Below are 16,675 nucleotides of genomic sequence, written 5' to 3' on the forward strand. Positions count from 1 at the left end.
AACTCAGTGGTTAAAAAGGACCAAACTCGACTTTCCACCGCGGAGGCTTCAGAGTAATTAAATTCATTAAAATCTCTTCAAGTAATTGCAGCTCATCTATGGCGGAGTAAATATTCAATTAATAGTGGCTTTTTAATAACTATGATTTCTTCAATCCATCGAACTGAGCCTTGTGATTCTCCATGTCGTTAATTAAAATTTCTCTTTGGAGGTCAATTTAATTCCCTTTAACTGTTCATTAGCCCTAATACAGAGCTGCACAAAAATCTATTAAAAACAGTGTTCATCTTCCCTGAGCAGTAGTCATGATTGTGTTGTGTATTGGCACATGACGGGAAGGGGGCTGGGGAGGGTTAATCTTTCCTTCAACATCCCCCCCTGGAGCAGAAAGTGGGCTTAAGTCCTCCCTGTGTCGAAGTGGCGAGAAGAGCCACGGCGAGCCTGAGCGGAAGCTCTTTACCGGTCTCCGTAGCATGTTTGGCCAAGGCTGACTGGCTGCCAAACAGCCAGAGACAGAGCAGAGATGAATCAGCACTGACAAGGTGAAGCCGGCTTCGTGTTCGCCGGCTGACAGCTCAGGTGCTCAGAGAGATGGAGACACAACAGATTACATTTAGGCCACTGCAGAGAGAGGAGCGAGAGATAAAGAAAAAAAAAAAAAAGGAAGGAGGACACAGCATGAAATGGCTTTTCAGACCCAGGAAATGTTTGATGCAAGGTGTGATAGTTGGTCTTTTGTATGTTTAGGTGCAACTCACAGTTGTCGTTCTTCAAGGCTACTGTGATTCAGCACCACTGGACAGCAATAAATAATAGGGTTTCGAATTATGTGTGGTGAAATAATGGATCAGTTGACATGGCTCCTCCATAAAAAAATGATACCTAATAAGCCATCATGAGCAAGAAGCATGTTACAACCTGCATGAATATTTTACAGATGACCTTCAGCTGTTGTTTCAAACATTCTTCAAAGTGAATTGCAGCATAACTCTGTTGATGCTGACCACTAAAAAAAAAACAATATCTTTTTAACAGGGCCTCAGATTGTCTTAGTTAGAGATCAGATGAAACAGAAGTCCAAGTAATTTATGGTAATGACACCCAGTAATATGTCATGATACAGATGTCAGTCTGCTGGATGCAATCAGGAATCAGTCACAGGCCATCATCATGCTTATCCAGAAGAAAAAGAGCATGTGTCGTCTTTCAATGACAGATTAATATAATTTCTCAAGCTCTCCACACCACAGCCATGCAAGAATGCCCGTTCATTATTCAACAAAGGAAGAAGCTGCACATATTCGGTAAGTATTGTGCTGTGGATATTAGTGGCATTTTTTAAAGCATTTACAGTATGAATTTAACACTACAGTACTAACAGAAGTAACTTGGGTACAGTGAGAACATTTGCAGCAGTGTGACTTAATCAACCTGGATAATGTAACGGCCAATTAATTATCAAATTAACACTTGGAATATTTAAGCCAACACTAATTATACTTCAAACAGTAATTAGTAGGTTGGCTGACAAGGTGAAAATGGCTGAATATCCCACAAATGGCCTACAAAGCTACTAGCATTACTCTTAAATATATCTAAAACAGACAAATACAAAAACTAAGTGGGAACCAAAAATGAGTAAATTGCACAAAAAAAATGCTGCAATCCCAGAAGGTAGAAGGGTGAAAAAAAATGCTGCAAAAGAAAAATGCAGCAATAACAACAAATAGACAGGAGGAAAATGAAAAATGCTGCAGGTACCAAAAAACAATTGCAGGTAAGAAAAAAAAAAAGATGCAAACTGTTTAAACTGCTTGCTTTAAAAACAGAAATGTGTAAGACTACTGAGGACAGTCAGTTACTAGTCAGGTTAAACCAGAGCCACAGCGAAGACAGAAGTGTTAATGTTAGAACTGATAGTCTGTTACAATCAGCATACTTATGAAGTTATACAACCTTGTCTTTGCTAAGAGTCTAGTGCTACCTGATAAGGTTGTCAACTCCCCATAGAGATCTGGGGAACTTCAATTTGGTAGTATTTTAAAAGATGATTTTTGAAACTAACTCTGTTATCAGTAATAGCAGCATTTTTGTTTAGCAGTTTTATCATTTAGCAATTATTTTGGTGTCAATCTTTTCAAGTTTTTTAACCATTTCTCTTATGCAGCCTTTTTGTTGTACTTGAGGGTTTGGTGCTTGTGTGTTTAGCAGTTTATCTATGAGAATGTTTAGCCTTTTTTGGCATGAACTGGAATTTGTTTGACCTCTAATAATCATAAAAATGAGCTGAATGGAAACTAAACTGTACAAGTAATTCACCAGAACAGCTAAACACTCCAATTCATTATTACAACTGACCCATAATTATGCAGTTTTTAATTCAGTTTAATAATATAGCGCCAATTCACAACACATGTCATCTCAGGATTGTGGGACCAATATCAGGTCATGTATATAAATTACTGTGGTTTGTTTTGTAGAAGTTCTTTTGGAAGTGGAAGTACTATTTTTTTCATTTAAAAATGAAATGCTGTTTCGGAGGAATTTTTCAGTTTTGCCTTTTAAAATAATTACCTACTAAATAACCTATATTTGCAAAACTCCAGTACTTGTACATTTCACCACTGCACTGACAAAGGACACTTAACCTCTGGCCACAACAACTGTTTTGTAGTTCCTATAAAAAAATGTTAAGAATGATCCCCAATTTAAATGTGGATAAGTAAAAGGTACAAAAATAAAAATAATGTATTAGAACACTAAGTCTTGTTAAAACATATAGATTTCTCACATTATTCTACTGTATATAGTACATAAATAATCTATTGGTAATCACACTGTGGATGGATTATGTAAAGTAACAGAAACAGATTCTGTAACAGATTGAAAATAGATGATAGCCAGAATCCAGATGACTGGGAATTTACACAAGCATTTAAAATAAATCCAGAGTACCATCAACGTAATAAAGATTTAACTTTATAAAATAAAGTATTTTCAATGCCCCAAAGTTTTTTTTTTAACCAAAAGTTTTTTTTTACCCAAATACTGCAAATTAGAGCACGCATTGTGCTGAGGTACGTAACAAAGGTGCTCAGAAAGGTCTAAATGTCTAGAAACCTGTGCAAAAAAGAGTCTGGTAAAAGTGCAAGTACCAATTGCTTTACTTAAGTGAAAGTTCAAAGTAGAGGTACTACAAGTAAAAACGTAATATGATTTTTTTTTTTTTTTTTTTGCCAAAGAAAAATGCAAGACAGCACTGCTGCCTTGCAACAAGAAGGTTTCGGGTTCGATTCCCAGTCAGGGGACTTTCTGCATTGAGTTTGCATGTTCTCCCTGAGCATGCGTGGGTTCTCTCCAGGTACTACAGCTTCCTCCTACAGTCCAAAATCATGACTGTTAGGTGAATTGGCTTCTCTAGATTCTCCTTTGGTGTGAGTGTGTGCGTGAATGGCTGTTTGTCCTGTTTGTCTCTGTGTTGCCCTGCGATGGACTGGCGACCTGTCCAGGGTGTACCCCGCCTCTCACCCATTGACAGCTGGAGATAGGCACCAGCACCCCTCGCAATCCCACTCGGGATTAAGCGCCTCAGATAATGGATGGATGGATAATGCAAGATATCTTAAAAAAAACTCTACTTTTAACAAAAACAATACTATGCACAGAAAAAAAATCTCTTTTGTTCACTGCTTTGGTAGCGAGAAGATGAATAATACTGAGTTGGTCTGATATTGTTTTCAATTAAATTTTCAGACAGGATAATATAAATTGAACTGAGCAGAAAGACTGCATAAGCAGATGCCTACTTTTAGAGCTCTAGTGTCCACAAGCTGCAAATTGCATCAAAGTTGAAATAGAACTTGAAACATAATCAACATGCATATTTACAATTTAAGACAGGGTGAGTTTCTAATTCATCGTTTGCATTGTTTTTCAGTTGCCTTTCTTCATTCATTTCGCTATGTTATTCTTTAAACCACCCTGGCTCCAAATTCCAGATTCTCTTCAAGCTCTTGATTTTACCTCTATTTTGTTATCGCCGTTACGTCATGTACTTATCAATATGTAGAAAAACAATGAGACAGTAACAAGTATTTATTTCACACCTTTGATAATATCCAAATATAAATTCCTTTTAAATCTGGCAGTTCCCTATTCCAGAGGAGAGCCTGACATAAACAAACAAGATATATCTTTGACCGGTCTGGTTTTTCACCTCCAAGCAAACAAGGCAAGGTTTGTTTTGGAGGTTTGAAGCAGTTAGCATAAAAAAATATGTATATTTCAACAACTTTTACCTTTTAACATTTATTCTACAAGATGTTTGTTTACATGTGAGAATGTTGGTTTGGAAGTCAACCACATTAGGAACACAAAGCTTCACAGGTTAGTGGAATAAAGAAGAGTGGAGGTTAGGAGAGCCAAACCTGAGGGGTCATTCATTTCAATGGTATTTCCATCCTTAAATTGTGTTAAATATGGTTCTTCTGGGCTTCATGGTCATCTTTTCAAAAAGAGTGATGAGAAGAAAAACAGACTGAACTATAAGGTTGTATACCTGTTTTATAAATGTACCAAGACATACACTATTCAAGCAACAAGTAAGCATACCCAATTTTAAATCAATTTATTTTTCATTTTAACTTGTTTTTTTCTTTTTTCTGTGATTTTGAACAGCAACTGGCATGAACTTTATAAATGTCACACCCCTGCTGCCAGGCCTCTTCAGAGACATTATTACACATTCAAATAGCTCACAAGATGCTGCTCACTGCTGAGATACAGAAAAAAAGTCATCAAATTATCTAATCTGATGAGGCCAAAGTGGTTATATTGAGATGTAAATAGTACATTTGCCTTTGCTCTCAGTCACACCTGTCCTCATGCAATCAGAACATTTTAAAAGTGTAACTCTGGATGCAACACAGGGTCGCTGCTCTCTTTCAGAGGGACGGAGCTCTTTTTTCCCCTCATACAATGAAAAACTCAAAGTTTTCTGTTGTAACCACAGTTTCTATCTCTAAAAGTTTCTATCTAAAGTCTTACAATTCAAACTTCCTCATTGAGACAAAAAAATGGACAAACTACAGCCCAAAGATTCTTCTAGAGTCTGTTCTAAGATCTGTTAAATGAAGCAAGCTTCCAGCTGCAACTTGCAATGGGCGGCTATCTGCAATGTGTTTAATAAATTCTATTGTTGCTCAGGGCTAAATCTGTGCTAGAATACAAACATAAACCACTCTTAACATAAATCTCAGCATGCAAGTGTGCACATTTGAAGGCAGCCCATCTGTGGAGGCTCCCAATTAGCTGCTGTCATATGGCCCACAATGGAACAGTTTTCTGTCTTTGGAGCTTCACTGTGTAGGAGAGAATAAGACACACTATGCTCAACTAATCTGCTGTTAGGCTGCAGGATTTCATCTGCAAAGCCCTAAGGATCAACTTTAAGCTTTTCTTCAACCAGATCACAACTGTCTTCTCTTAAATAGGTAAATGTGTTAAAAATTTTGTTTGGACAAAAAGCTCACACAATCAGAGCCTCAGAAAGAATCAACAGCAACTGCAACAATGGCATGAGAACATTGTAGAACCACATCTAAAAGGACAAATAACGCAGGGCACCAGCAGCCGAAGGAAGAGCATTTATCAAACGGACAGCAGAGATAGCGCTCTGCTTCGAATTCATGTGCTTACCTTGCGTCCGCCTGTGTTCAGCTTTATAGGGGTAAGGAAGGGGTCGAAGATCATGTGACTGGTTTCAATGTTGACTGGCGACTGCCTCTTCCCAACGGAGCACAGGTTCCAGGCAGAGTTTACCAGCCCCCAAAAAGATGGCACTGCAACACAAAAGACACAGCTGTATGAAAAAAGATGAGCCTTCATCGAGACAGGAGCACAATCCAACCAGAGGTACACAAAGTGGTGACCAAATGTGATCTTTTACGGATTTTCTGATATTTTTATTTCTGCACCTCATAGAAGAAAGTCTAGCTCACATTTGGGCTAAAATGACACTTAAAATAAACGCAGATGTTTCATTAAAAACTGGCGACCTGTCCAGGGTATACCCCGCCTCTCACCCGTAGACAGCAGGAGATAGACACCAGCACCCCTCTCCCTACTTGGGATTAAGCCTATCAGAACATGGATTAGTAGCACATGCAGAACCCATTATGGTTTTCAGCTGTACCTCTAAGTCTTTAGGAAGAAAGGTGAATGCAATGATGGAATTTATTTGGCATCTTAAAGTTTTATTTTGCTTTTTAAATATTATATATCGATAAGAAAAATGTGAAGCAAACGTAAAGATTTAAAATAATTTACCTCAAGGAAAAAGCTATCCAACATTGTCATATGTGACAAAGCAAACATCTCCCAGTTTACTAACGGACCTCCATTGGCAGGTTACACTGCAGGTGTAGGTATATGCTCGGCTGGTCAGATCTACTTATGCCCTGCACATGCAAGTGCCATTACACTATATCATTGGCTGAACATTGCCATGATGTATTAAAACATTGTGGTTGGTCCAGACAGAAATAATAACACAATGCAGCATCCGTGTGCAGAGTTGGGAGCACTGTAGTGTTAGTGTGTCTAATGATTGAGGATGTTTTACTTGAGGAACAACAAAACTGAAATGATCTGTTTGTGGTGAATGAAGTAACTGCAATGTTGGGAGCTGGAGAAAATCCCATCTTTCTCCAGCAGAGTCCGCCGTGGATCCTCTGAGGGAGCCTCCTGCACAGCTGCAGCTCATCAAGACCATCAGAGGATCCACTATATAAGCTGTCTTCAGACCTTGCCTCAACGCCGCAGTGTTGTTCCAGTTGGTCAGCGCTAAAGCCTTGATCTCAGTGATTTCTCGATGACCCTAATTCCTGGTTGTGTTCTAACCTCTGTCTCTGTGCCTCTAGGAAACTCGTGCTTCCTCCGTGAAAGCTCTGGAAGAGCTAACCTGCCGAGCCGACCCTCAGAGCCAAACCCTGAAGACTCTCAGATAACCTCCAAGCAGCTCTGGGCTAGAGCTGGGAAACCAAGGCCAAGGTCTGCTCAAGCTAGACGTGAGACGCTGAAGCGGCTAATGGACTCTGCTACTAAATCCTTCTCCAGAACCAACAGTGACTCTCCCAAGGAGAACCTCAAGAACCCTCAAGGTACAATCTGTGCTACATTGGAAACTAAACTCCGTCAACAGTCCTTAACAGAGCTGTCTCCCACGCAGACTCCGGTGAAATCAGAATCCAGGCCCGAACCAGCCTTCTGCATATACTGTGTGATTGTGCAAATAAACTTGTTAAACTTTTCATCCTGTGTCCGTCAGTGGTGTTCTGCATCTTTGGGTCTCCATTAGAGAACCGATCATGACATGCAAGGCCTTGGTATAAAGGCTAGCTCAGAAGCTAAAAGATTAGTGTCTTTTAGTTTAGCGATGAGTTACCCAAATATAGGTACCAGACTTTTAACTTCATGTCAACAACTGTCAAATTTCTGCATGTAGAATAACCTCGTTTTTTTGTCCAAAATGTCCATAGACGTCATTTTAAGATGTTTAATTTGTCCTCCTCTGCTGTCAAATTTTAATTTGAAGAAGTAATGAAACCTTTTGTACCACCTTGTCAGACAACAAAACTCAGTTTGTCTTCAAACGCAGTACTGACTTCAAGACTCGGAATGATTGTATTCTAATTTCAGCTACATTAGGTCACCAAAGGAAGTATACAATTGCAGCAAATATAGTTAATGATATGTTGAGACCCCAGAAATAATAATAGTTGAATTTTATTGATCTAACATTGGAGAAATTTACCTCTGCATTGAACCAATCCCCTTGGTGAGCAGTGGGCTGCCATTGTGCAGTGCCCAGGAAGCAGTGTGGGGTTAAGAGTCTTGCTCAGAGACCCAGAGTGACTCGATCACAGAACCTCAGGATTCCAAGCTTCATCCTCTAACCACTAGTTAGGGCAGAGATATGATTCTTATTTAATAGGTGTTTGTGTGTTTTAGTTTATCAGAGTGTTATTGCCATATTGTAACATCATAAGCATGGGCAGCGACCTGAGCAGATCAGGTACCTACACTATCGATACAAGCTGTAACTGGAAATTAGACTTTTATATGACTTTGGTAGAATTTCAGCCTCTCATTTCTGGCATCAGTTGTTTTAATATAGTACGAGTATTTTCAGGAACTCAAACTTTGGGTTTATTATTTTCTTTTATGACACATTTGACAGCTTGTTATCCTGTTTAACCCAGACAATCACAACAGCATTTTGTGCACATGTCTACTGGGCCAATCCAAAACCTCTTTTTTTTCTTTTTGTCTCATTTAGAGGTGGTTCTGCAGATGAGTTTAGGACAAATTTTTGGTTCACATTCGTTTAAAGTTAAGGTCAAAAACTGATGATGCAAAAGAGGAGAAATCATGGCTCCATGAATTAAACCAAGTCCTCCAGGTCAGTGAGCATTGAGGCGGGATGGTTTTAACCCTATCATCAGCAATGGTTAACAGTCAATATTTCTTTTTTTATTTTCTGAGATGTTGCTAGTTTTAAGACGGCTGAAACAAACTTCATTGTGCTTAGTTTAATGAATAATTAATATCTTGATGATATTAACTATGTTTAAGGGGTGAATGTCTGAGCAGGCTTTTTTCCAAGAGGAAGTGGTTCATCGCTACTAATGCACAGGGATGCATAGAGGCTTTCACATAATATGTTGATGAAGACAGGAAATGTGGGAAATGGCACAATGCTGTTTACCAGTGATACCTTCTCTTTCTCTCTGGAATCATTTATTACTCCAAATAGTTCACCTCTAGTTCAATTTCTTTAACGTTCTCATTTGGGTCATTGGAGAGGGGTTAAAATTCCTAACATGAGACTCACACCTACTAGTAAACAATCAATATGGATCATTCCTCTGGATGTTTTTCTCTAAAATCTTTTTTTTGCTTTGTTTTGTAAATATGTAAGAAAGACCCTTGTGTTTTTGTTTGGCAGTGAATGTGGACTAGAAAGTCTCCCATTAAGTATTTTTTCCAGTCTCTTACTTGTTATGGAATCACAAATATTGACCTTCTCGTGAGGTAAGAAATGCTTTAGATGCTGTCATAGATTTTCTGTGGCTTCCTAAAGGAATCATTTATATGCTGCTGATTAATTCTGGAAGACTGGCCACTCCTATCCTTGGAAGGACTGTCAATGTTCCCTGCTCTCTTATTGTGTCACTGGTCAGTTTTCACCAAGACTAAAATCTTTCATGTTGTAAGATGGTTTTAACATAAATTATTTAGTAATTCTGGAAGAATTACAGCCTAGGTAGACCATTAAAATGGAATTCAATATTCCAAACAGATGTGCTTTATCTCTGATGAATAACAGCAACTTTTTTTCACATTAAAGCTGGGTTTGGAGAACTTTTTCCCTTGAATAAATCACTTCAAAACTGAATTTGCTTCAGTCCATCCATCCATCCATCCATCCATCCATCCATCCATCCATCCATCCATCCATCCATCCATCCATCCATCCATCCATCCATCCATCCATCCAGGTTGCATGCTTATATTTTAAGTGTAAACAATATTTTAAGTGAGTTTTAGGCCAAAAAAGCAATGCATATAAGAATACACCAAAACACAAACAAAATACTTTTCAGAAACAGAAAACTAGCAATTAATGATCTTCTGCAAAAACAGTGCTGTCACATCTATGGAGTTGTGCCATGAAGTATATTTTCAAGTCAACCACTGCTAAGCAAAGATATAGTTTGGCATATAGTTGTCAAAGTGAACCAATATTGGAAGCTGCAGGTGTTTTTTTTATACTTATAACACCCACTCATGTACTCATGTTGTGTCATCGTAGTCTGTGCTGTAAGGAGTATTCTGCACTTGCTGGACAGTTGCACAATATAGCCCCCTTAGCCAAATATGAAACCTGTCAAATTACATCAGGTGCTAGCAATACTGTCTAAGGTGTGTGCAAAGCATCCTGTGTGCCTGTTGACCTATCTTTTTATTGCCTGACTGTCAGAAAATCTATTAACAGCCTGACAACATGATAATTCCACTGTGATGCCAGCATTTATGTCCTACAGTGCCCTTCAATTTAATTTGAATCAAAGGAATTGTAAATCCTTCGACATGGACTTTCAATAGCAGCTGACAGGCTGTTGTAGTATCACAGTTCTAACAAATAATTTATGTCTGTATCCGTCTGTCTGTCTGTCTCTCTAAGAAACAACTGGTTTGAAGGCAATCGTACAGTTCAAAACTTACAGTAATGAAATCTATTGAATTCCTCCCCCCAAAATAAGTCCAAGAAAATAAATTTGTTCTCAGAAGCTGTTTAGAAATATATTAAGCCATTTTAATTTATAAATTCTAAAAGCAGCAATGGCCAACCAAAAATCTGTGCAATACAACCAACAACACATTGGTAATGTTTTTGTTTATCATATTAATACTTAATCATAACATATATAACTTTAAGGATGCGTATATCTAATCCAGTTTGACATCAGTTCAAATTGCTTTGATTGTGAATAAATCTGTGTAATCAAAATGAAAGGTCATTATAAAATTTGTTTTTTGTCTCAAGTGGTTGTGGCATGTAAGTGCTTATTGTGATATTATCTTTGCCTTGTCTTACAGGTGATTAAAATCAGATCTAAGGTGTCTCCGATTCATTCTGACAGCAGCTGTCTGAACTATGGACTGACCCAAAATGACCTGCCTTTAGGCACGTCGGCCAAGCTACCGGCAGTATCCACTGAGGGGTCTACATGTTCATTTCTATGATGTGAAAGATGAATAGCAATGAGGTAAGGAATCTAATAGTAGTGAAACAAAGTTATAAGACAATGTTAAAAACAGAAACGTTTAACTTTGGTATTGTACCTTACTTTAGCAGACCTACAGATTCATAAAAAATAACTATATTCATTGAATTTTAATCATCAAATTATTTTTATTTATCATAAAAATAAATCAAATGGTAGAACAAAAATAAATCAGTGAATAGAGCAGAGGTTACAGTAAAAAGTTCAGTAGAATCAGCTTACACATATAGTTAGAATAAGGCTGGTACAACAGACTGGCTTTGTGAGTAATACCAGCATTGGTGAAGTGATAGAAATCTCAGGCAGTAATTCCCTTATGTAAGACTTGGCCTCTAGGACAGTGTATTTCATGCATTTTCAGACAGAGAGGCAGATTCTCATCAGTGTCAACTACTGCAAGACACAGATTTTAGCTGCAATATCTGCTGTGGCCCTCAGCTGCATTTCCCCCTTTAGGAAGACATAATAGGACTGAGATGACTCACTGGAATGCAAATTCCACTGAGAGTTCCAACAAAAGAAGAGATAATTTCAAAATATGCAAATACATGATGGATCAGAGGAAATCTGACACAGCGCAGCATGAATTTAGAGCTGAAGGCTCAGGAAGTCAACAAGTCCTCCAGATTCTGAGCCACAGTGTTTGTTTGCTGCGCTTGTCGTCAGACTCTGCAGAGAAAAAACTCCCTGTTCAGATAAAAGCAGGGAGTCAAGAGAAGTGAAGTGCTGGTGTATTCATCTCTCCCTGTGCGACTGTTAGCTATGGGTGGATGCACATGTAATGGGGTTTTCTCCAATAGCTAAATACTGTCAAAGAACAAAACATGTTTTTATCAAAGGGTAATATGTAATCCGCGGAAATGTTCAAAACCATCAGTGTTTACACCTTTAATGTAACGTGTGTCCTAGCTAGCTTAAAATAGGCTACTCTATAACACGGAAACAAAATATCTGGTTGCATAGGTTTTCCCAAGTAAAACGATAATTACTTGATGTAATAGATTATACTATCCTAGCCTTTCTTTGCACTGGTTCATTTGTAATCTTTAGCTAAAACAAAAATTTGCAGGTGTGAAAGGATCTAAGGGGTCTTTTCGGCAAATTTAAAGGGATAGTGGGGGATTTTCACAAATTTCTGAAAAGACCGGCCCTCTCCACCTTCAAAAAAGCACATGCACATCCCTGTACCCGCTCCCGAGAGGGAACGCCTATTGCACGCGTGCGAGGGCATGCACGAGCCCATTCCTTGTGCACTCTCTGTTGAAAAGTTGCTGTTTGCATAGCTCATACAAGCTTACTTTTCAAAAGAAGATTTGTAAATTTTCCACTATGTCAGACTCATCACCAGTAAGTAAAAATGGGGACGAGCACATAGGGCAGCATTACGTAAACATATCATCAAAATGATTGACGATTTAAGGGACAACTTATTTAGATGATCCACCTTAAAAAAATGAAAAAAATGTCTCCATTATACCTTTACGTTACGCAGCAGAGACAACTATTCCTCCTTAAAACAAAGAACATATAGTTGGTTATTTTGGTGGTAACTGAAATCAATATCATTGAAAGTGATTCTTTATTAAGATTTGTAAAAAGATTACATTTGTTGCATTTGTAGGGCAGTAACAACTATCTAAAAGATCTCTTATTTATACTGAACTTCTCATAAATCTTTACCTAAAATAAAGCAACAACGTACCAATTCAAATCTAAGATATATGAAAAAACAAAACATGAAAAAGCTTTTTTTTTACTGTACAATGACAGTTTTGGAGGGTAAAACACAAAATTGAAGATGAATTAAAAATATATATATACCTGTATATATACATATATAAATCCGTTTGGGTGTTAGATGTTTGATGAAATGTTATTTTTAATTAAAACATGCCTTAATTTTAGGTCTGATTTGGAGAAGTCTATAAAAAATGTACTTATAAAATTCCAGTCCAACTTTGTTTCTGTAATATCTGTATTAATGAATGTTGCAATGTTATAGTGCGATGCAGGCACCACTGAGCAGAAAATCTTTCACATTATGAGTTTTTGGATCTGCATTTAGTGTTGCTACTAGGGATTATTTAGAAAATCGATTGATCTGTTGACTATTTTTTGGATTAATTCATTAATAATTGGATGAAAAAAGGTTCCTTAAATTAGACTTTTTACAAAATTAAACAATGTGAAACGAAAACGGTTCCACTTGAGGAGTTCTGAAGTATATTGACAGACAAAAAAGCTTTTTTGATCTGTAATGTAATATATATATATCTATCTATCTATAGATAGATAGATAGATAGATAGATAGATAGATAGATAGATAGATAGATAGATAGATAATGATGTGAAATATAAGTAAGATTATGTAGTAAATATGATTTTTTTTCTATCAACTGCTCTAAGTGGGTCAGTCTATCAGCTAAGGATGTCAAGGTGTGTGTGTTTGTGTGTGTGTGTGTGTGGGGGGGGGGGCCTAGGTAGTCTACACAGGTGGAGTTCATCAGTCTCATAAAAGTGCTGGGCTTTAAAAACCACTAGAGCCTTCACTTAGGGCTGGTTTGTTGTTGTTTTGTTGCTTGCTTCTCTCTTGCTCCTCACATGTTTTTTCCCTGATGTTCATTGAATATTTGTGTTTTTCAATGATTTTTATATATATATTTTTCCTTGTGAGTACAAATTTAATCAGCAAACCTCATCTCTGCATGTGGGTCCTCAAAACCTCCACTCAGCCTGACAAAAAACAGGTTTTAGAGTATCTATACTCCAGGTAATTGATAATAATTGATCAATAAAGTAGTTGACAATTATTTCAACACTCGATTAATCCCACTAATTGTTTCAGCCCTATCTGCATTGGTCTCTTAGAACTATTCTACAATGTAACTTGCCACCATCAGTGGGTAAATGACTGAATGTAGTATAAAGCTCTTTGGTCAAGTCTCCCAACCTGAAAAGTGTGCGATACTAAGTACAAGCCAATTATCGCTTACAATATAATCAAATTCACAAACTTGATTCCATAAGTTTTAATTTCATTTATTCTCCGCTTTGTTGGATTATAGTTTTGATCATTTACTGACTGAACTTTTCCAAGAACACAATTTTCATGAGATGTTTTTGTACCAACCGTACAGTGATTCATTATCAAAACGAGGACATTTCTCCTCTACTCATTTTTTTCCGGCAACCCTTTCTTAAGGTCACCTTTCAAAACAAGCTGGCACAAAAAAACATGGCTTCAGCCTTCGCAAACAGCAGAAGCACAAATAAGTCTAAAGGCAGTGAAAGGCGTATAGAGAAAGTAAAATTACCCAAATATTACAGAAAAAAAGGTTTTTGGCAAATTACTTTTTGTATGTAAAAAATTATAAAATGTTAAATATACAGCATAGCTGTTTCAAAATTAATAAAAAGACAAGATAAAATTTGCTGAAAAAATAACTAGAGAGGGAATAGCTAAACCAAAGCAGATACATAAAATTCTGCTCCAGTATTTGTTAAGGCAAACATTCCCTTTCCGTATATTTATTGAAACTCCTGACAGCGTCCCAAATGAACTGCAGTGCAGAATAAAGGTTTTTTTATATATATATATATAGATATAGGTGATAGTACTGCTAATGTACCATGAAGACGCCACTAGCAAACTGGGATGTTTTAACATCCGACTAAAGACTCCTCACAGCCAGCCTCAGCACTACTGTCATATATGAACAATCACCAGCTATTCAACAGAGGCAAATACAGCAAGACAAAATGGAAAAACATTAACATGCTTTGAGTCATGATTTATTAAAAAGCATTAATGAATTAGAGAGTAACATTATTCACCAGGAATGGTGCTTGAAAGAAGAGAGAGAGGGCAGTCTTCTGAAGTAGAATCCTTCATGAAAATGACAGGAAATCCATGTGCAGGATAGGAATAGGAGTGTGTGTGAATTGATCTATTACACCCATGCTCCCTTTGGTAAATGTACACATAATTATTAGCTCTTGATAGATTCCTGAATGCAACAATGGCAGCAAGGGGATATCACTCACTGCTGTAAAAGGCATAAGCTGTTCTGTCAATCTCCTCCTCTAGCAGTGATACCCATATATTTCACTTAGATCTGCTCACAAGTATTGGAGCCACTTCCATTTCTTATTGGCAAGTAGTAAATGTGGACAGGGATGTATGGTGTGGCCTTTTGGAGATGTCACATAGAGGTGATTTATATTGTGCATGAGAAAAGGGCAATTGATGGTGGGAGGTTTTTGCTTCATGGACAGTGTGGATCCATCAGTTTTCTTTAAACAACTTGGGTTTTAAGGATTAAAAGAGAAAGTTGGAGGCATCAAACATTAATGTAAAACCAGGTTCTCTTTAGCAGCTGCAGCTCTTAAGATTCTACACTACAAAAATCTCTAAGCCAGTCTCCAATAATGTGTTTTAAAAGTGAAATTTCAAGTCAAGCAATGAACTCTAAGTTTGGTTTATAACGTCCCCTGAGGGCCAATTCCTTTTGCAGAATTTGGTGGCAACAGTTTGCTATACTAAATGAAGAGGTCACTATAATTAAATGCTTGGAGATCACTAATTGAAAGAGGCAACAGGGGTGCATGTTGAGACCGTCATGTTTAAAATCCAGCTGAGGGCCAATTTACCTTATTTTGTACCAATAGGATACCTTCTGTCTATTCCCATTTCCATTTGATTTTTTTTTTTTGTTTTGTTTCTTTCTGTACTCGTTCTCCCATAATTTTACATAAGTAAGAAACAGTCACTGGTGTTGATTTTGATACTTATCAAAGACTGTTGCCTCTTATGAAAAATAACAGATTTCAAATCCAAATTAAAGAAAAATCTTCTTCCAATGGTAGGTATTTATTCTGGTCAAATTAATAAATGTTATTACAGCAGAACATGGTTTGATTGTATAAAACTATCTTAATTTATTACTTTTGTGTAATGAAATATCCCTACGGCAAGTATGAATTGAGGAATGATTGGCATGAAATCAATTTTTTATACAAAAAAGACAACATAACATTCCTTGGTTACCTCGTCTTCATTCTTGGCTTTTGGTCATGTTGTCTTTGTTATTTCATGGTGGGCTTTGGTTCTCCTATTTGTACCTACGACTTTGCTTATCTTTTTGTGTACAACTTCTCTTTTACTAGTTGTCTGAAAAGTGGGATATTGACTGCAAAAATATGAGTTACTAAAGTAGGGAAAAAGAGATATGACAAACACAAAAAAAAAACATCTTTATTTTGGTATTTTTATGTTTTTGTTTTAACAGTTAACAGTTAAGCAGTACTTCAGCTATGTTTTTGGTATGATTTTTGTTTACCTGGTTTTGATCTGTACTGCTTACTACCATTAAATTAAAGTTACTCATTCTTGTATAGTCCCTGACTAGTACATTCAACTGTCTTCCCTTTCTCCAACTGAATGGATGTCTTTCCCAGGTCTATACTATCAGAGTGCACTACTGTAGGCGATGGACCTTGGCATAACTGTGTGTGAGGTCATGTTAGGAGACTAATTATCTAGCTGCCTTGTCTGTGTGACCTCTGTGGCCTTATTAGAGTTATGGGTTGCAGGAAAGGGATCCTAAGGGATCTGAGTAGAGGGAGACATGCGCCGGGCAATTAGGCCTAACATTAATTACTTCCTCAAGTAAGCATCTTACAGATAGCAAGTAAAGAGCTAAAGACACTTAAAGTACATACCTTTAGGACACTCTACATAGCAAATATACAAACTTCATTCAATGTTCTGAGGATACTAAAATTACCAAAGAGGAAAGACACTTATTTTCAACTCATACAAAAA

The 16,675-nt window shown here is 37.2% G+C and overlaps 1 protein-coding gene across 2 annotated transcripts in view; it reads right to left on the minus strand.

The window, feature by feature from the left end:
* The window catches only part of ca10a (carbonic anhydrase Xa), a 374,229-nt gene that overhangs the window by 223,609 nt on the left and 133,945 nt on the right, over positions 1-16,675 (minus strand). For both annotated transcript variants that reach the window (XM_038277949.1, XM_038277948.1), the window contains exon 3: positions 5,698-5,840. In XM_038277949.1, the coding sequence (XP_038133877.1) occupies positions 5,698-5,840 (143 nt within the window). The remainder of the gene's footprint in view (positions 1-5,697; positions 5,841-16,675) is intronic.

This window comes from Cyprinodon tularosa, unplaced genomic scaffold (assembly GCF_016077235.1).
Source record: "Cyprinodon tularosa strain WSP-4 unplaced genomic scaffold, ASM1607723v1 ctg136, whole genome shotgun sequence".
NCBI lineage: Eukaryota > Metazoa > Chordata > Actinopteri > Cyprinodontiformes > Cyprinodontidae > Cyprinodon > Cyprinodon tularosa.